Genomic DNA, 22,298 nt, shown 5'->3' on the forward strand with positions numbered 1-22,298 from the left:
GCGACCACAAGAAAAAGAACCTTCCTCCTCTTCCGTTCAACTCGGACTATAAGAGAGCATGCTCCACTCTCCCCCTCCCCTCCACACTGGAGTACAGTGCACAGGAGTCGCGAGTGTGCGCAGGATTCTTTGCTTGTGGTTCCACTATAATAGTAATATAAAATTGTACACTCACCTCACTTAGTTCTCCGGCAGTTTGTTTCTTTATACATCATATTTGGAGAAGATACAATTCAATCTATAGTTGTACATACACTGTATATAACACACCTTATTACTTACTTCCTTGACCCTGTACATCCAGGGACAAGGAAAACAAAGAAATGAGCATAATTTTCTCTTCGGTGAAGATGTTGAACCTAAACCAAAAAAACTCAAATAATGAATTCGACAATGTAAATTGATGAGATTTCGTAAATCATTTGATGAAGTGAACTAATTCTGAGTGGACTAATCGCAAAGGACATAATCAGCTCAGATCCTATTACTTCTTCATGGTATGTGACGTAAAGTTCCCGCCCAACCGTTTGACGGCGTTAGTGGTTATCGCATCTCCTTTTCCACAGCCTGTAGTACACATCTTCATCTAGACATTGTTCTTGTTCTGGTGTTTAATATCTGCATACTGCAACACTGTCGTTTTGTCATTTCACGTGACTTCACATTGAAGTGATGCATTCACTTGGCCGGTCACACGTCATCGCACGCAAAAACTTCAACCGTTACCATGGTTTTGGGCCAGGGCTGCTTCAGTACGCAGTCGTTGACTGTCGTGCATTCCAGCGATGGCGACGTATTTACCTGTAAATAAAAATCAACATGTATACAAAAAATTCTTGTGAACAAACCACGAGATTCTTAAACACAAGAGTCATGTATCACAGACAATAGTTGTGGAATGAACGAAAATATACACTGATACTCAATTGACTAAAAGTGTCTCAGATTTTTACCGCTGCATATCAATTCTGTTTATTTGTATTAACCGATACAATGATTTAACTTGACATTTTGTGCCCTTCAGTAATGTCACAGAGATAGAAGTGTGTTTGAAATGACAAAATATTTTTTTTAAATAGGCGACAAACAAAATGATTGGTCACCATTGGTGATTATTGTTCAGTGTTACCAAATAATTTGTTCAAATTTAGAAAAGGTTACGAAAAAGACTAACCAAAAATGTTTTCTGAATTAAAACAAAAAAGTTTCTTCTGTGATATTAGCAGAAGCATTTTACAAATTGTGGATTCGCTTTTGTGTGCCACTGCATATTTTTCCATCTTGAACATTCGAACACGGCCAGATATGTCCGGCAACTTGACTCTCGTTTTTTTTATTATTATTATAGTCTCAACCTTTTTTGTGAATACTGAAGCGGCTGCGAGTTTTAGATAATTTCGGTGTGGGAATGATAAACATCAGTGAACATAGCAAATGACTTATTTCCGGACTCTGATCTTGCCCTTCTTAAGAAAACAACAAGCAAACAAAAACAGTGGAACCTTCTGAAGAAGCCCGCCTGCTTTCAAGGGTTTGCGCTTATTGTCCTGGTACCTATAAATAAACCAGGATGTCATATCTTCAAAATTACGATCCCTCGTTCTTTTTACTTTACTTTACGTTCTTGTGCGCTAATCACTTTATTTGTATTTTTTTCATTACAGTAGTTTCCATTACATTTACATTGTTTGAACTGTTGTTTTAAGTTCACTTTATGCACAGAAATGCTAATCGGGACTGGACCTACAGTTTAAAATGGGATCCGAACTACTACGTGCCTCCACCGGGTATCGAAACCGGGACCCACTTGATTACAGCGACGACGTTACCACTATTCCATCGGGGAGCCATTACATTTATATCTATTAACAATTACATATTGGTCCTCTTCATTCATTGTATACATTTTATAGGATTGTACAGTTAGTTTAGTTCCGCACCGTGGCCGTGTGTCAAAGGCTCTGGCCTAGGAACGGGCGCAGGTTCGAGTCTCCTAGGGGAAGCGTGACAACTTTTCTCCTCAGATTTCGGCCTGTGTAGGGACCTATGGCCACCCACCACCGTGAGTTTATTGAGTTTATTGAGCAATTTTCACACCGATAATACCCCTGGGGGCATTGGTGCATGTACATTACAAAAGACATGTTGACATCGCACATATATATATCTATACATCAATTTGGCAATTTTTTTAATAATAATATAACATAATATAATAGTAAAACACACAATGACAAATTATTTGTTGAAGTGAACTAGTGCTGTAAAAGTACATGTTATATAGTGTATACAATCTAAATTTATTTTATAAAGTTAGTTAATTCTTGAAATTCTTGAACTGAATATAATGTGTATTCCAATAACAATTTTTTCACTTTACTTTTAAAGATTGTGGTTCTCTCAAAATTTTTGTAACTTTTTGGTAATATATTGTATAACTGGATGCCTGAGTAAAAAGGTCCTGTTTGGAATGCAGTTAGCCGCACTTTGGGAATGTGGAAGTTATCTTTTTGTCTGGTATTGTAATCGTGAGTGTCTATGTTCCTTGGATAGTTCGATTTTGTTTCGTGTATGAAAGTAAGTGTTTCAAGTATGTACAGACTTGGAAGTGTTAATATACGTAATTTTTTGAAAAGCGGTTTACATGTATCAGTTTTATGTGCATTTGCCAAAATACGCAATGCTCTTTTTTGAATTTTAAAAATCCTCTGCGATTGAGCCGAGTTTCCCCAAAATTGGATACCGTACCTCAAAATACTTTCGAAGTTTGAGAAATAGATATTTAGCAAACATACTGTATTGAAACTATTTTTTAAGGGTCTTAATTGGTAACATACGGTGTTTAGCCTCTTGCATAAATGATCTATGTGAACTTTCCAGTTTAGACACTCGTCTATAAATATTCCAAGAAATTTTGTATTGTTAGTAGCTGTTATAACGGCATGCCCTACTGTGAAATTATATTGCTTAATAGAAGAGTTTTTGGCTCTAGATACACCAAATTTTATTATATTAGTTTTTTCGTTGTTCATAGAAAGTTTGTTTGCTGAAAACCAGCTTTGTAGTTCAGTAAGAGCTTCTTCCGTTTTTTGAATTAATGTTACATCGTTAACAGAATCTACCAAAGCCGTAGTATCATCAGCGAAAAGAGTAATTTGGGCGGTATCAACATTTGCTGGAAGGTCATTTATGAACAATAAAAACAATGGTATCGATCCTTGGGGGATTCCAATAACCACATCTTTCAATTCGGAGTAATATGTTGTTTGCGTCCCATTATTGGATATGCTATTTATTGCAACGCTCTGTTTTCTATTCGATAAATAGGATTCTATTAATTTGTTTGATACAACGCGGATTCCGTAGTATTTTAATTTCTCTAGTAGCAAGTGATGATTCACACAGTCAAACGCTTTTGATAAATCACAAAAAATTGCAACAACAGAATACGTTTTGTTTATGGCGGAAAGAATATTATCAATTACATCAAAAATGGCATTTTTTGTTGTTTTCGATTTCACAAACCCATTTTGTTGCTTTATGAGTATCTTTTTATCTTCTGCATACTTTATTATCCTATTATAGATTAATTTTTAGAAAATTTTTGAAAAAATTGACAATAAGGAAATTGGTCTGTAGTTTTCAATTTTTGTTTTATTTCCTTTCTTATACAAGGGTATTACTTTTGATATTTTTAGACAATCTGGGAAGCTGCCATTTTCCATACACTCGTTAATTAATTTAGCCAAGGGCTCCTTAATGTACGTGCAAACCTCTTTGATCACGTTAATCGGCATTGAATCTAGCCCTGTTGACTTTTTGTTTTTCATATTTCGAATTATGTTGGAAATTTCTTCGTCTGTAGTAGGGGTCATATAAAAAGAATGCGTGAAAGATCTTTTGACGTTATTTAACTTTTCTTTGTATGTGTCCGTTACGCTGATGTTACGTTGCAGGTTAAGTGCTACATTAACAAAATAATAATTGGGGAGCTACGAGTGAGTAGCGTAACACCACAGGCGTTTACCTTTGTCTGTGAACACGGTCATGAAAACCTACAAAGACTGGAGGTTGGTCATGCCACAGACAAAATATAATACATTTGTCTGTGGTCATGCTGACCACACGTCACCACATAACTGGTTGAAGGCCGGCAGTCGGTAGGTAGGCATTGGCCTTCACGGGCTGTTACTGTTATTGTGGTTAGGTTACAATTTGTTCCTACTAGTTTCTATTTTAATATCTCTTAAGTTGGTAGCTGTGACAACAATTGTTCTTGTAATATTAACATTTTGTTCGGAAATCTAGAATCATTCAGTGATTTTTTTTTTGTATGCACGCATTGCTTACATTGTAGAATTATTTCTCTTGTAGTCTACGAACATTATAAATTTAAATGCACGAACGGGTTTGTCAGCTCACATCATCGAGGTGAAGCATATGATGATTAAAAAGAGAAGGGTTTTGAAAAGAGTGATTTGAATGTCTGGGGAGCTTCGTTTATTGCGGAAGAACACTGGAATAAATTTAATAATGAAAATGGTAACATAGACCCACTATGGAGTTTTCTTTTTCACAAGTGGAGTACGCCACCATATTTAAAATTCAATGTAACCGAAAACATCAGGAATCTCTGTAAAAGGGGATGATGATTTTGAATTGCCTGATGAAATTGGGGATTTATAATTTTTGAAAAATGTGATAGAGAAAATTTTCATCTTAAATAATAATATAACAGACATCTTGTTTCACAATTAAGTTGCTACATTCCAACAATGTAACATTGACAAGATCCGTATAGGGTTTTCCAATAAGAATTATATGATTTTGAAATGAACTGTCAACTATGATTCAAATGTTATAACTGTTACTAGTTGTCATTTGTGTTTAGTATACTGTGACAATTCATCATGGCTAAATACACGCTTCAAGACAGTTTGGTTATTATCCAAAAAAAAAAAAAATGAAAATATACGTTCTATTGAACTTGAAACGGATCATAATTTCGGGCAAAATATTATCTTCTCAGATGAAGGTCATTTCTGATTAAGTGGATATGTTAACAAACAAAATTGTCGTTTTTAGTGTGAAAGCAATCCACACGAGATTCACGAGAAGCCCTTGTATCCGCAAAAGGTCACTGAATGGTGTGGTTTATGGCACAGTGGCATCATCGGACCATTGTTTTTCCAAAACGAGGTAGGAGATGCAGTTACAGTGACTGGTGAGCGGTACCGATTGATGTTAACAGATTTTTTGTGGCCAAATTTAGCTGAAATTGATTTGGAGGACGTGTGGTTCCAACAAGACGGTACCACATGTCACACTGCCGAAAGGATAATTCCAAGAAATGAAACTGTTACTTGGCCTGCAAGAAGTTGTGATTTAACTCATTTGCATTGCTGGGGCTATTTGAAATCTTTAGTCTATGCAAATAGACCACGAACCCTTGATGCATTAAAACTGAACATCGAACGCTGCATTCGTGACATTAGGCCCGAGTTATTGCACAAAGTCAACGAAAATTGACTTCATCGAATTCACTCGTGTGCACGAAGTCGAGGTGGACACTTAAATGATGTGTTATTCAAAACATAATGTAATAAACTATGCTTCAAAATAATATAAAAAGTTTGGTTGTATCTGAAATAGTTTTAATTTTATTTCATTTTAAAATCATATCGTTCTTATTTGAAAACCCTATATAACTGATTATTTTTTAAAGATTTGAAACAATTGTTATAACTGTATCTTTAATAAAAATATTAAAAAAACGTCTGATGAAGGGAGCGTGTGTTCTCCTGAAACGTCACAACAAAAACGTGTTTTTATGCTTGTAACAACCGTAGACAAGAGAAATAATCCAGTGAATAACTCTGTACTCACTTCAATTAACCAAGGCTTAAGATTATTGCCAATGATGATGTCATGGCTATAGATTTCGAAGGAGTGCCTGTCAGCGGCCATCTTGGGAACGACTGCCTTGAGCGAATGGACGATGAGCCAAGAGATGGACTTGAAGAGCCTTTCCGTGACTTCCTTTCCTCTGGTGCTCTCGAGGTACAGCATCAGGTTCTGAGTAGTTAGCTTCCCTCCGTGCATCTTGTTGTACTCTGGCTGTGGAAAAAGGGAAAGAATTAATTATATTACAGGAAGTGTACCAAATGCGGGCCACGTCCTAAAACGGGACCCCTACATTTCTGCTCTTGATGATGCTGTAGCCTGGCGGAAATATATGGATGGAGCTGGTAGCTTACGTTATTGTCGCATTCAGTGCTTGCGCCCATCTTGATTACTGCGTCTATTGTTCTCCAATCAGCTCGGGAGTGATTTTGGCCCCAATCAATTGCCGTACTTCGGTCATTTGAGAGATAAATGCGTCAAGTCTTCTATGTACTTAATCCTAAGTATAGGAGCTATCTTTGTATGCAATTCGTAAGTAATGAACGATAATGCGTGAGAAAAAATTAGCATGAAAAAAATAATCACGTGTGGTCCTAAAGTGAGACCCCACGTCGTCCCAGAGTGTTCTGTGCTCTTTATGGCCCCATGACGAAGACATTTGTATTTGTGATTACTAGGGCTGTGATCTTTAGGACCTAAAAATCACCAAAATATGCTCTTATGACCTAAAATTTTACAAAATATGCTCTATAATTTGAAAAATATGCCATTATGACTGAACTGTTTTGAAACATGAATATCTAAATGCTGAGCTATTTTCACATACGTACTATTTTTAGTTAACTTTATGGGTCCTGAGTTGCAATGCACAATAAATACTTTCTCTAAATTTTCAAATAAAAATGAAAAAGATTTTGCTACAGTCCAAAAAAAAACCCTCTCGACCAAACGGGAGGAAGAACGAATCCACTTCAAAAATGACTGTATATTTCTTGAAAATGCAAAAATATACTGAATATGACCGAAAATCCATTAAAATATGCTATATGACGCAAAAATGGCCAAATATGCCAAAATATGCCCTTAAAAGCACCTTAACTTAATTAGTTTCTTCATGAATTTCTATACGTTTGGAGAACACATCACCCTTACAAAAAAAAAAAAATATGCTAAGTCATGAAAATCCTAACCCTAGTGATTACTGTATGTAACATATCTTTGATACTTTGAGAGTTTTCTTTGAAGATTCAATTCTTCCCTTTCTTTCAGGTTATTATCTTTTTTTTAAGTTTCTTGTGATACAGTCTGCTCAACATTCAGAAAACGTTTCATTTTATTCCAAAACCTTCCATGTATTGTATTTCAGCTTTAACACTATAATTTATGCTGTCGCTGTTTTTGACTGTACTAAATTTAAGGGGGCTCACTTTAGGAAGGTTTTTTTTTTCAGTGTTCAAAATTGCATCTCTTCAAAAAAATAGGATTTTCACAATGAAGTCATTATTTTCTCGCTATGGGAGGAGACATACTAAATAAACGCACTATTTCAGGCCTAAGTACAATTTATTTTGGCTTGATGGTTTCCTTGATATGCGGCAAAACAAAAGGGAGGCCCACATTTAGTACACTTCCTCTACATATTTCAGTGATTAATAGAAACATTTGAAAAACGGAAAAGGAAGGCATTGCAACCAAATCTCATAATTAACATGCTTGATTCATTCATTGATTTGGTTTATTTTACTTCGCTTTTCTGCCACTTTTGTTTCATCGCGAAGATGAGGATGAGTGATGATATGATGAGATTGATGAAGGGACACTCATATATAATACCCACGACCAGGCCGGGGTTCCAACCTGGGACCCCTGGCGTCAAAGGCGAGTATTCCGTGCATCCTAATCTTACAGGAAAGTTTAGTAATAAATTATTTTTAAGTACAGCCAATACAATTTTATATAAAAAGAAAAGCTTCATATAATGGTCGCATTCCACTTTTTTGCAGAAAAATTTGGCATAAAATTTGCGACTATTATGCGGTGAAATAAGGTATTATGGGCAATAAAGCATTTTTCGTTAATTTAGCTCTATTCAAAAGCAAATTAATATCTAAATCAACTAAATTGAGGCTTTATCATACCATAATAAGTTCGATACCCGGTGGAGACTCCTAGTGGTTCGGATCCCACTTTAAGCTGTAGGCCCAGTCCCGATTAACCTTACTGTGCATAAAGTGAACTTAAAACACCAAATCAATCAATCAATCATAATAAGACCTGCAATCACAGATGCATGTGAAAGGTGGACACCAAAAATTCTCCTGTAAACAGAAACTCTTAATATTTTAAGGGAAATCTTAAATGGACCTCTGACAGAACCTGATGGTACGTGAAGAATACGAACCAACGAAGAACTCAACAAAATAAAGAAGAATAAAAACATCATGAACTTTATTGAATCACAAACATTAATGTGGTTTGCGCACATAAATAGAATGACTGATGAAAGATTGGTAGTAAAAAAAAATATATCAATGGAAAACGATCGGAACACGAGCCCTAGGCAGGCGAGAGAAACAATGGGAAGAGGAAATAATAAAAGTCATAAAAGAAAATAATTGGACGAGGAGGATCCAGGACAGAAAAGACAAATTGTTGATAAGGTCCAAAATTCAATATATGAAGTTGTAATACCTTAAGAAGACGAAGTCTATATTAGATTATATTTTTTTTTTGTGCAAGCCATAGGCTGTACGCACTACATAGTTTTGATTTTTCTACAATATTTTGTTACATTTAAAGCTGTCTCTTACTTTGTCCCCTATATACTCCTCGCTCCACTTCTCTTTTCCTGCACTCTCACCAAAAAACGCATACATTTTACTTTACACACACTTACACTATAAAGATGGCTCGTCTGGAGCATGATCACTCATTTCGTTGCCTTCTCTAATAGCTTTCCCCCGCCGTTCTCTTACTTCCCCCAGGTATTTCCCCACTTGCTGCCCCGCTTCCTTTATCTTTATTCTGTCGTCTACCACTTCTATCATCTCCCTCCCTGTTAAGTTTTTCATCCATTTGTCCCTTAGGTCACGTGTAGAAGGGCAGTTCAGTAGGATATGCTTGTCCGTCTCCTCCCCATCACACAAAGGACATATCGTTTCCCCTGCTTAGTTTCTCTTTCTTAGTTGTTTCCATCCCTCTAATCTGAACCATGTCAGCGCGCCTCTTTCATCTTTTCCCACAACCTGGATATATTTCGCTTTCCCCCATTCTCGTACTCTTAGCTGTTCCCTGATTGAGGTCTTTGTTTCGCAATCTGCTATTTTATTTATTGTCTGTCTTTGTCCAGTAACCTGTCTCTGATTTGATTTTCTGTTGAGATGCCCCCTCTCCTTCTTCCCATACAAAAAACAAAAACAAAAAAAAAACGAAGTCTATATGTTTAGAGTGGTAGCCCAGCCAGTTGGGAATCTGACTGCCTCGCAGGGAGTGATTTCAAATGGAAATGTTTCCAGAATATCCTTGCATGAAGCATCTCTGAGGTTCACCCAACCTCTAATAGATGGGGTAGCTGGGTGTAACCCTGGAGGTAAAGGCAGTTTGAGCGTGATGCTGATCACATCACTTCCACAACCAACCTAGATCGTTAACGTGTGGAGCCCAATTTCCGGATCCCCTCATATGCCATCACGGCATATGGCAATGTACAGTATAGATAGCTTAAACTTTGTCTACACTCTGTCCCAGGAGTCTGCGGAGGAAGGCCCGAAAGCAAGTCCTCTGCGAATTATGACTCGAGAAAGTTCGACAAATGAACGGGTGAGAGGGGAAGGAATTACGTGGAGAGGAGGAACAAGTCTTCAGCTACCCGCCTGCAGCAGCTCGCACTGCTTTGCTCCGCCCACTCGCTTTCTCCCCTTCTCTACCGTTAAGTGCGGCGGTGCTCCACAGACTCCCGGAACAGACTGTTTAAAAAAATATTGGCCTTTATAAAGACGTACCATGTAATTTTTTACTTATACGCACAAGGTAGTGGAAGACAGTAACGCCACACGAGAGACTCGCTTCGAATATAGCCAGAAGGTGCAAAGAGGAAAAGCCCCAAAGCAAATGCTAGCGATATTACCGAAACCGAACTTTTCTCCTCGATATCTAGTAGAGGTTCCCTCACTCGCGAAACGAGATCACACTATTATGTTTCGTCTTCTCTTTGTAGCATCCTGTACCGGTTTTAAAACTAAAATCATACATAGGATGGGCCAGTGTTTGAAAATAAAAGTTATTTCTTTAAGGAATTGAACAATATTCAGGTAATATGTAAAGCAAGGCCACGCATAACTGTACAGAAGGGGAGAAAGCGAGTGGGCGGAGCGAACCAGCTGGTAGCAAAAGTCGCTCTTCCTCCTCCACGCAATCCCGCTCCCTCTCACGTGTTCATTGGTCGCGCCCTCTCGCGTCACTACTTGCGCAGAGACTTGTTTTCGTTCGCTCGTTCCAGAGATTCCAGGGATAGAGTATAGATAATTTTTAAAGTAAGTAGCTTCAACCGTAACAGAGTTACTTTTTAGCAACAAAAGTAACGTTATGAACAGTTACTTTACGACACTTAAATTGGTAGCTTGAAAAATTGTAACGTGGAGAAACGCTTAAATTTGGGAATCTATTTGTCTTATGTGGATGCTAAGGTGAAAGGATTTTCGCGGATTCGCGTATAGCAAGGGAGCTAGGCTTCCGCATTTGCAGCTTGGGAACGAGTCGTAACTCCCGAAGCCTCCAATCAACAAGCGAGTCGCTGATGCCATCTCAACACAGCACCTATCGCCAACCCTATTGCCCACGCTATACACTGTTGGTAGTTTCGCTAGATAGACAGTCGGCTCCAGATGTTCCGAATGTAATACACTCTTGACTTACCCGTTCTTCTGAATAGACACTTTCGTGAGGTGGACGAACATATTTTCTAGCTCGTGGACACTTTTGTCGTACTTGAGGGTGCAAAAGCGACAGAACCCCAGCTTGAAGAGATAAGCCTTCAGAGGGTGGAATGAGGTCACCAGAACGTACAGCCTCGAGTCGAACTTCTTGCCTCCCATCAACAGAGGGTTGGTAATGCACCTGGAAGCAAACACATCGTTACAAGGTAGCCTGAAATGTGAACAGCTGACGATGAATGTCATAGCAAGCAAATTATCCACCATCATGTTCATCACACTTTCATTTTGCCTGGACTTACGCAGGGGTAGAAAAACTGAAAATAATTCAAGCGCAGCTCCTTTTTCTCAGGACTCAGGAGCCACTTTTCTTTTTTTCAAATACGGTGTAAGAGGTCCGTAGCCAGGCAGGGGCCTGGGAGGCTCTGCTGCCAGCCTATTGACATTACGTGAAACTATTTTGTATAACATTTTGTATAATTTGTTTCTAGTGAAGAGTGAGAATGTAGACAAGATATATTATTTTGCTCACAACTTGGTGAAGGGTAAATTCACAGAACATGAGCAGCAGCTCTTACATTCGTTCATCTTGTTTCGTTTATGAGCTGAAGTCTAAGTAACGGCAAGTATTTAGAAGGTGCTCTAGACTTTAGAAAACTCTTTCATAGGAAAGCTTCTTTATCTGTACGTTTCAGCCTCCTGTTTAGACAGAAATCTGTGACTGTGACGTCATCATCCACATTCCTGCGTCCAAAAGCAACAGCCCCAAAGTTTTGAGAACGAAGGGGTTCTATTGCTTCGGCCGGGGGTGGAATGTACGGTAGGCAGTATGATTGAATGTTGTGCATTTTTTCATATATGACATAAATATCTGTATCATCAAAATCAGTATGGAGTACGTAGTAAGATATGATATCAGTAGCAGTCAATTAACACTTCAATAAATGTTTCGAAATATATAGGGGAAAAAATCTAGTATTTTAATGATATTTGTAAATTTTATATTTTATATTAACTTAATGGACCCCTCACACACATAACTTACCTTCATTTAATACTGGTAAACTTCTGGAAAATTGACTTTGTTTATAGAGCCCCCCTGATAACCCGTAACCCCCCCCCCCCCACCCGGAGATCAATTTTAGCTACGGTACCTGTTAAAGACCCAATCACACGCAACTGGATATCCAGTTAGTTGGCGCTGAACTGGTTACCTGACCGGAAGACTTACTTAGTGATGACTGCCTGGCTGGCTGCTTGACTGGTTTTGAGGAATAGGCCGCGTTCTAATTGCTACTGGCTTCCCCAACTGCAGATTCTGTGCAACAGCGAATGAGAGCAAATTTGGCCATGTGAAGATAATCTGTGAGTTTGCAAAGGAGAGTTTTGTGTCTGTGGTTTCCGAGTGTTGGCTGTTTTTGTTACTTTCTCGAAAAAAATGGAAGGAGATCCATGTGCAGTGCATTCGTGTACAGTTCATTAATATTTAGGTATTTATGAAAAGCGATTAGATGTGTACGCGACAAATAGGAAAATAAAAATCCTTATTATTACAATTTACAAGTATATTAAACGTTTTTTGTGTGTTAATGAATCGTGCGAATTAAAAAGCTTGTACCTACGCATTGATTGCCATATTCTTTTCGAGCCAATTTGTAGTCCATACTTTTCTTGTTTAATTTTTAATAAAAGCACAAAGCAGTATTTCTCCTACAACAGTCTTCAAATTGCTCGTCCTTACAGATTGTCTGCTCTACGCAATGTCTTATGGGAACAAAAGTCTATTGGACAAGTGCGATAAAAAGTATCGTGTGAGGCGAAAACTAGCAAATGGGTAGCCAGTTCAGCGCCAACTAGGGCATTCCTACTGGAAATCGAGTTCAGTGTTATTCGGGCTTAAGAGAGCCATAAACCCAACTAGGAGAAAGCTACGTACACATTATGAAATATGATCTTAAAATATTTAATTTATTGATTAAAACAAGATTGGGTAAAATTTATAAATTTTTGACAAAAATTTACGGTCAAACTGGATAACTTCGTACAGATTTTGGCATAGCCTATTCTAATGAGCCCTGCAAAATTCGTGGCGAGTGACAACACGGAAATTATACGCGAGGAACACTTTGTCCTTTATAAATGTACTGAAGGAATACCAAAGAAATTCCAAAATATTAGGGGCGGCAAATATGTCAGCATTTTCGTGACGAAGTTACCCCAGAAAATGGGGTAACTTCGCCTCTCTGCTAACGTTCCTAGCAGGTCAAAATTACCCCCATGAAGAGGCAAGATCGTCACGCAAAATGGTATGAATTGCAAAATATCTTGTCACACTCGTTTGTGTGTATTTTATTCTTATTTTTTTTATTGGTTTTAAACATTGAAATTTCTTCACGGTGACACCATGCTTGTCTAGGTAGGTTTTTATCAGGAGAGCAACATCGGCCTGGCCTGGGTAAAAGGAATGTTCCGTGAAGTCAGCTCTTTAAGCGTTTCTACGATTGCTCCTTCTTCTGTCTCGTCTAGTGTCCGAGGGCAACCGATCGGTTCCGACTGACCTTTGCGAACTTTGTCCTGCAATGTTGTACGGGGAATTCTTGTGATGCACGAAGCTTCCGCGGCCGTTTTTTCCTTTCCGATCAGTCGTAAAGCCTTGATCGGAGGTATAGTTCCGATATTTCCGACCATCAACTACCTTCTTATATGTCCTTGGCATCGTGCACGAGAAAATGCTGCGAACAGCACCAAAGCACAATGCACTTGCACACAACACACTCCCTCCTCCCTTGATGTCTGCTCCACAACTGCACGTGTGTGGCTTCACACACCCTTTGTGCCACCAGCATGTGACTCCTAACGACACCTATCGGTCTGGTGTCTTCCCGTTCCATCGCTTCTCGAAAAGTGGGCGTGGTTTGTCCCGATCTCATCGCTCCTGATAACGAAAGTGCAGGTCAGGTGTTCCCCATCTATCGCCCCAGAAGCGAGGGAATAACTTTCATCAGTTACGAAGATATTTGAGGAGGAATTTGGTTAGGTCAGGTTAGGTTAGACGATGGTTGGTTAAAAATAATGGAAACCTCACCGGATATAGAATTACTGCAAAAGTTTTATGACTACTTTGTGCAACAGTGGTTTGATAATGACACTGTTAATGACATGTGGAATTGTTATGGACAGAAGCACAGAACAACAAATATGGCAGAAGGGTGGCACAGTAGATTAAGCCGGAAACTTGCAAAATGTCATCCCAATGCTGTCGAACTCGCCACTGTCCTAAACGAAGATGCTATACATTACGATGCACTGCAATTAAGAGCGGAATTACACATGAATGACAAACAGAAGAAAAATAAATACATAGATCTTCCACTTGCAAAGGAAAAACGTTGACAAGGCTCCTATTGGAGCCGCCTAGGGATTTGTCTTGAATGGGATGTACAACTATAACAATATCGTCCATTGCAAACTTCTAGGCGTATTCCACGTCATCGTACAGTAGGGTCGAGATTACTTTTCTGATAGCGAAAACATGTTTTACATTTATTGTGTACCTACTGTTCATTTATTTATTTATTTGCTTATTATTTGCATTTATTATTGCGAAATGCTCAGTTGTTTATTTACTTCATTTTGTATATTTGTGTGTGTAACAACGTTTGTTAGTTTTGTTTGTGCGTATGACACAGATTTTTATATACATTCTGTGAATGTTGATTTCCTTATTTTCGGAAGCGATGGATCGGGACAAACCACGCCCACTTTTCGAGAAGCGATGGAACGGGAGTAAATCATCTGTCTCACGACGAAGTTGCCCTCAAACACGAAGTTATACACCGTTTGACGGTATAATGGCATGTTCATTATTCCGATATAAGTGTAGAGGAGAAGGTCTAAATATGGGCGAAGGTTTAAGTATTGGTTTTGGAGTTATCAGCCCTCCCGGGTGCTGCAGCCTGGCAGAGGCTATGGGAACTGGTTATCTGTCAAGGACAAAGGTTGCGGCGGCAATTCGCAAGAGAAAGTGCTGGTTAGTTTCGGTCTTGGACGCTGTTATAGAATTCCGACCTCCTAAAACTTTTTGCAGGTATGTTTTAACTCAGCGTTTTCGGAATTCTCATGTGCATTGTATAGGTTATGATATTAGCGGTACAAAAAACAAATGTAGGCTTTTATAATGCCGTGATTTGTTTGTGAAATATGTACCACAGAGAGCGAAAATAAATTGAAGAAGAAAAATAACGTGATGGTCTAAATATGGGCTATGACATGAGGTCTAATGCTGAGATCACATTTGCAACAAATATTTTGATGTTATTCTTAATTTCGATTTTTCCCATTCGGCGTGATTTTCAAAACAACAGATTATTCATAAATATGAATTTTATAATGTTTTAGCGATAAATGACTGTTTTTTGTAAATTTTAATTGCTTTTTGTGATATTGCCACTAGTAGCCCATATTTAGACCACAATTTTGAAATACATCATTTTACCATTTTTTGGAAATTGCTTTTTTTTAAAAAAATGGAGACCTTCTATACTTTAGCATGCTATTACATTTAAGTATATATTTCATAGATATGCATTTTAAAGGCAGGTGCTTGATATATTAATTTTTTCCTCCGAAAATGACAAAATAAAAAGGGAGACCAATATTTAGACCATTTCCTCTACACGTGATACAGAAAACACAAAGACATTTAAAAACGCATACTGTACTCATTATTCAAAAAGGTAATGGAAATTTCCATAAGCGAACTCTAAATATTAAAATAATACATATTCTTTTTACAACTAATTTTGAAAATTCAGGCGCCATGGTGACCCGGCGTCCTGTATTTTTATACAACTGGGTTTGCGGGTGTACTAATTATTTTCAGGTAGACTGCGTGATTTCTCCCATGTGAGACTTGCGCTTTCTCTCCTTACCTCCTTATTCCTTTCCTCTTCTGCTTTCTCTATCTCTTTTTATCCTCATACACCTCTCTCTCTCTCTCTCTCTCTCAACCTCTGTTTGTGTGTCTTTTCCTGTCTTTATCTTTCTTATACATCTATTTCCCTGCATCTCTATACCTTCAATTCGTTTCTTATATTTTCTGTTTCTTTTTCTTTCTGTCTTCCTCCCTTTCGTTTCTATCTTTCTTCCATTTCTCTACCTACTCTCTTTCTTTTCCTCTGTTTCCCTGTTCCTTTATCCTTCTATGTTTATCTCTTTCACTCTCTTTATCCGTCTCTTTTTACTATTTCTTTCTTTTTTCTCTCTATCTTTTCCCTTTTCTCCCTTTCTTTCCATCCCTCCTTCCCTTTATCCTTTCTCTGAGTCTCTATATTTTCTTTCACGTTTTCTCTCCCCATATTTCTCTCATTCCCTCTAACATTCTTCAGGTTTCTTTATCATTTTATTCATTTTATCCAGCTCTACACGTGTGATTTTTATCCACTAAAATGATTCTGTCAAGTCTATGGCTCGGCTGGGCAGAAGACTATTTCACTGTGGGCTTAGTCTATCCTAGCCTATACACGGTGGCGATGCCCCTGATGCTATTGCACGCATCCAACTTCCTCATCATTTTTATCCATCATAATCATCTGATGGGGAGAACAGAGCAGTGGTTCTCAACCTTCGAGAGATCGCGGCCCCGTAATTTTTTAAAACTTTATAAATTAATTAATATGTATCCTTGAAATTAAATATTAATAAATAAATTATGGCATAATTATAAAGAGTAATAGTTCGATTATATCTAGGTTTGTTTACAAATAAATAATTAGGTTTAAATTAGTTGTCAACTACTTGATCCAAAGAAACTTTGTAGTGTAGTCCTCAAGCTATCATTAAATTAATTTGGCAGTTCCTCATTTCGAACACCGAAAAATCTCAATTAATACTTATTAGGAAATCGAAGATTATATTTTTATACTTGTAATACTGATAACTAACTATATTATTAATTTGATGTTAGTGATGTTGGTTGAAGAAAAATGTTTTAGGAGAACCTTTCGCAGTAGTACTTCTGCTATTCGTCTTTCTTCTCTCTCTCTCTTTTCTGCTTGTCTTTGTTCTATATTTCTCTTGCAATTTCTTTCTTTCTATGTCCCTCTTTCACACTACTCTGTTTCTATCTCTCTCTAACTTGCTTTTCTATATCTTCTTTCTGTTTCTTACTCTCTTCTCTGCTTCTCTTTTATTCTCTATATCCCTCTCTCTCACTGCATGTAAGTCTGTGCCTCTTCTTTATTAGCCTCTCCCTTCTCTTGTCTTCTCTTTCCTTTTCTCTCTGGCAGGCTCTTTCTCTGTTCCTTTCGCTCATTCTCCACCACGATCATACGAATAAAGGCACTAGTTCTATAGATATTGCTATAGTTCGTATATTAGTTACTGTTGTAATAAAGTTTACTGCTCCTAGGATTGAAGATACTGCAGCTAAATGTAGGGAGAAGATTGATAAATATACAGATGCTCCAGCGGGTGCAATTTCTGCAGATAATTGAGGGTGCACCGTTCATCCTGTTCCTGCACCACTTTCTACAACTCTTCCTGATGGAAGAAGGATTTATTTTTCTATTTTCCTTAAAACACTATTTTCATATGATATGTAAACTTGATGCCAATATGTCTAAGCTCAGAATAAAACCTTTTGATTTTGACATAGTCTTGGAAAATTATCTGCGGGCCTCCCCATTTGGGTTTAGACTTTCTGATGAGAAAGTCCACGTCAGAAATCGCACGAGGAAGTCGTTACTTTTGCAGCTTAACCAAGATGAGAAATCCACTCTGACGCTGACGATACCAATTTCCGGTGGAAGTTCGATTGGCTGGTCACCCCCCCCCCTTTTCACCCCTTCGCGATGTCTATGTCCACAGTGCCGACCTCCGAGGTGGAATGGTTAGCACAGTGAGCTACGACGCCAGGAGTCCCGTGTTGGAATACTGGCCTGAATGTTCTTTGTGAGTTTCCCTTCATCAATTTCATCATATCATCACTCATTTTCATCGTCGTCATTTGCCAAAAGTAGCAGAAAAGCGACGCTAAATAATAAAAATTAAAAAAAACAGGGGTCGGATCATATTGGGTGCGGATAAACCATAATAATCTACCAATATTTTATGTATATGAATAATTCATTTTCGAGATTATTGGATTGGACACATGGTTTGGATCTCGCTTTGAAATGGTAGGTCCATTTCCGATTAGTCTGAGCATGAACGGCCGTAGGATTTTTTCCAGAGAGGATCAAGCAAGATATCTTTTCCAGGAAAAAGGGGGGATACAAAGGAGTTATATTTTCCTCAATAATAGCGTCCCCCCTCAAAAAACAGTCCTTCAGTTTGAAGTTAACATCTTCCTGTAATGCCCTAAAAATAATTAACATAAATTAATGTGGCTGAAATGAAGCTATACAGAGTGTCCCAAAATAGTGTTGACTGAACTTTTTTTTGTATTTGAAGCTGCAATGTCTACGTTGAGTATGTGCGAGTGCATGTATACATTTTGTTGATTTAAGTTCTGTTACAACCCACCAGGCAGTAAGCATTAGTGTACAAAATGGCAGGGGTGAGCAGTTTTTCTTTCGAGCAACATAAGAAGTGTTGAATAACCACCCAGATCTCCCTATTTAACACCGTTAAATTTCTACCTCTGGCAAACTGTGAAGAATGATGTGTAAGCTACATAGATATGGTCACTGGATGACATGAGACATGCGATTGACACTACCTGTCCTTCCCTTTCTGTGGATACCATATCTGCTTTTTGTTGTCGATGTGTTATATAGCATTGCAGACGAAGTATTGCGGCCAATGAACACTATAATTTTAAGGTATGTGCAACTCCAAAAAGTTCATATTTGCCGTTGTTAGTGTTTCCGTTATTAACGTTCAAAGAGTGTAAACACTATTTTGGGATACTCTGTATGTGTGAAACATAATGTTAGATCGATATTCTATTTCCAGGTGGGTCGTGGCCCCCTTGCTCCCCTTCCGAACGTTCATGAGCCTGAGCATAAAATGAACTTGAAACAGACTACATCTTGCAATCAAACGGGAAAAATAATGAAAAAATATATAAATATGCTGACCAAGGCAGTAATTTATTTTATTAAAAACATAAACTAAACGTAACGTTTCAACCTTCTAGCAAGGTCTTCATCAGACTCTGTATCAAGTACAAAAGTAACAAGATACCAAAAACAGGGCATTATATATACAGAAAACATTACTCCCTCCAGACTATTAGAAAGTTGTTTTGGAACTTTCTAGCAGGTGGCTTTCACTATTGTGAACTGAACTCTCACCTAAAAGGCTAAAAATATATGCTTCCATATAGAATGTGGTTGGGCTTTATATCTCACGCTCTTTTTCCTTCATTTTCTTCCTTCTCCTCTCCTCTTTCTCTCTTGTCCTTTCCACTCTTTCTAACACCTTCTTCCATTCTTTGTTTAACTTCAGTCCTCCATTCCAGTTCATTGTGTCTTCTTCAACTTTCTTCTCTATTTCCTTGGCCTCCTTCCATTTTCTCACTAGCATTCTCTTCTCCCTTCCTATCTGCTTAGCCTCATCCCACTCTATGTCATGTCCTGTTTCTCTCGTGTGTTTAAATATCGCATTTCTCTCTCTCTCTTAAGTCGTACATCATCCCTATGTTGTTTCAACCTATCTTTCAGTCTCTTTTTCGTTTCTTTTATGTACACACTCTGACATTCTTTACATTTTACTTCGTAGATAATCCCTTCCTCTTCCTCTTCTCTGTTTTCCTTTTTCTTGTTTGCATTCTTCGCTATTCCTAAGATGCTTCTCCCTCCCTTCCTGTAAGTTTTAATGCCCACTTTCCTAAGCACTTTGCATATCTTTTCTGTGGTCTTACGTTTAGTTTATGTTTTTAATAAAATAAATTACTGCCTTGGACAGCATATTTATATTTTTTCATAATCATGGAAACAAGGCTTAATGGTGTTTTAATTGGGAAAAATAATACTTACTTAGATATCACACATCCTTCTGAAGGGAGCACATGGTCCGTGTGAATCTCCTTCGACCATTTCCTGAGCTTGGATATCTTGTTCATGAAGAATATCCCAGTCCCTCGGGACTTCCCGCAGGGTTTGATGATCCAGGTGCCCCTCGGGTTCTCCTTGCATTCCTCCAGAAACATGTTGTTTTCACTATTGGTGAAAATATGGCCTTAAGAAATCGACCAATAATTTCTGAACACCGTGATCTTGAGAAATTCTAACAATAAACACAATAACAAAGCAAAACATCAACAATAACAAATTAACTTGAGTATTGGAACCTTTCTTTCCAGAAACAAACACTGCATATTATGCATGTGTGTGTGTGTGTGTGTGTGTTTTGAGTAAATAATGATGACATCAACAATTGCATGTGAACAATCTTTCTCTTGTTGCTAAGGTTTTTAATGTGCATGCATGATTATCATTCAAATTAGGAATTAATTGCGAAAGACATTTTTTCTGGAACTGTAAATGTTGGAAACTGCAAAATGATTTGTAAACAAGCAAGGTGAACGACAACCAGGACAATATAGACTTAACACCAAGATAGCTGGAGGGACTGTAGCAATTTTGAAGGTATGTGATGTGAGTCAAGTAGAAGAATCATTTAAGATAAATCATAAAAATGAATGCAGGAAGGGTGGCTCGAGATAATTTTTTCACCCAGGCAAGGTGAATTTTTGGCGCTCCCAACTTTCAATCTTGTTCCCCGTACTTTCCACTTTGCTCCAATAAAAAAACACGACCATGTTATATATTTACGGTTTTAATTACGAAAAGTAATAGCCTTGTTGTATGTATGTGCTTGTTGACTACCTACACAATGACATCAAAATAATAGTAATCTCTCAGCTTAAATTGCTACATGATTTTGTAATATATTTATTATGTTATACAGCAGTAACTTCAAATAATTTTTGTCTACACAAACCCAATAATAGCCACGCTGACATAATCAAAAATAAGGTTTTGGCGCTACTCAAGGGGGAGGCCTAGGTTTGGCACCCCGGGCAGTCGTCCAGCCCTCAAAACCACCACAATTTTTATGGCTTGCCGATAGGAAATTGCTAAGCTGTCCCCTTGGATCCAAGAAATCCTGAGTTCGATTCTCAGTGATGGCACCGTACCCTAGGTGGGTGTGGAGCCTATAACCGAAACTTTTCAAAGAACTGAAAAAAAAATCGGAGATTTTTGTTCCTTAGTGCGAAGTACAGGTGATCTATATGGTTACATTATATACATTATTCCAAGTAATTAACAATTTATATATTTCACATTATTACCTAAGAAGAATAAGCAGATTATGCTGAAGGTTAAAACCAAGAATTATGGGAGGTTAATGAAAGTTTATAATTTCTGTTTCTTTTCATTTCCGAGGTACGTACCACACCTGCTAAATTTCATTACATTTAAAATTTAATTACAAAACTGAATGTGTTCAATATCAATCTATCATTGTACATGTCAAAGTGGTATTTTTTATTCATATCCAATAACATTCTTACCTTAATTCTCGTTTGTCTACTTTTTCATTCAATTTTGAATTCACATTGTTTCATATAAAATATTTTCACTTCATGATTTTTTCTATACATAAACGATATTGCTTACCTTTGATTTGAATTTTTCAACACGATTTTTATTTAGTACTTTTTTAGAATATGGTTATGATATTTTTTTGCATATTTTAAGTACATAAAAACAATCCATGAAGTCAGGAAAAGTAATATTAATGTCTTAATTGAAAGCACCAACGTCTTATAAACTCGTAGTAAACCGTACACATAAAATAATTTCAATTAATTAATTGGCGCTGGGCCCCTTAGGGGCCGGCCCTGACTGTAGTACTTTATGATATATTTTAGTGTTCCTTGTAGATTTCACCTCATTTGGCACATATCCAGTAAAGATCGTAAAAATCTTAAGTATGTTACTATGTTCGTTTAATGTTTTCAATAAACATTTTGGCAAAAATAAGTATTTTATAACTAAAGCAACCACTTGTATTGGTTTGTCTATTTTGTGATTTCCTCTCGCTTTTCTGCCACTATTAGTTAATCGTGACGATCAGGATACTCACAAATAACACCCATGCCCGGACCTGGGAACGTCGAAAGTTGACCACTTAACACCCCCCCCCCTTAAAAAAACATCCAATTTTATTTCTTCTCGATTTCTCTTTCCCATCGATACTCTTCAATTTTCATTAGAAGAGACAAATATCCATGTCTTACCCAGGATTCGAACTCGGGACTCCTGACGTCGTAGCTAACCACGGAGTTGCACTTTTGTGGGGGCTCCCACAAGGAGTCAAACCCGGGACTGTTTGCACCAAGGGCGAGAGTGCTATAAAGGTACGCGGGCCACCGACTCTGCGAATAAAGTAGTTCCAAATTAATATACGTTAAATGTTTATTTCTGTATTCCCCTCACCCCAAACACTGTT

The 22,298-nt window shown here is 37.7% G+C and overlaps 1 protein-coding gene across 1 annotated transcript in view; it reads right to left on the minus strand.

Moving 5' to 3' along the window:
- Positions 1 to 690: 690 nt before the first annotated feature.
- Positions 691 to 22,298, minus strand: part of LOC146004215 (polyglutamylase complex subunit TTLL1-like) — a 77,827-nt gene continuing 56,219 nt past the window's right edge. The window contains exons 2-6 of the mRNA XM_083142887.1: positions 19,817 to 19,999; positions 10,819 to 11,019; positions 7,531 to 7,537; positions 5,887 to 6,111; positions 691 to 801 (exon numbers count right to left, since the gene is read on the minus strand). Of these exons, the coding sequence (XP_082999013.1) occupies positions 691 to 801; positions 5,887 to 6,111; positions 7,531 to 7,537; positions 10,819 to 11,019; positions 19,817 to 19,999 (727 nt within the window). The remainder of the gene's footprint in view (positions 802 to 5,886; positions 6,112 to 7,530; positions 7,538 to 10,818; positions 11,020 to 19,816; positions 20,000 to 22,298) is intronic.

Source organism: Lepisma saccharinum, chromosome 21 (assembly GCF_977018435.1).
Source record: "Lepisma saccharinum chromosome 21, izLepSacc3.1, whole genome shotgun sequence".
Classification (NCBI taxonomy): domain Eukaryota; kingdom Metazoa; phylum Arthropoda; class Insecta; order Zygentoma; family Lepismatidae; genus Lepisma; species Lepisma saccharinum.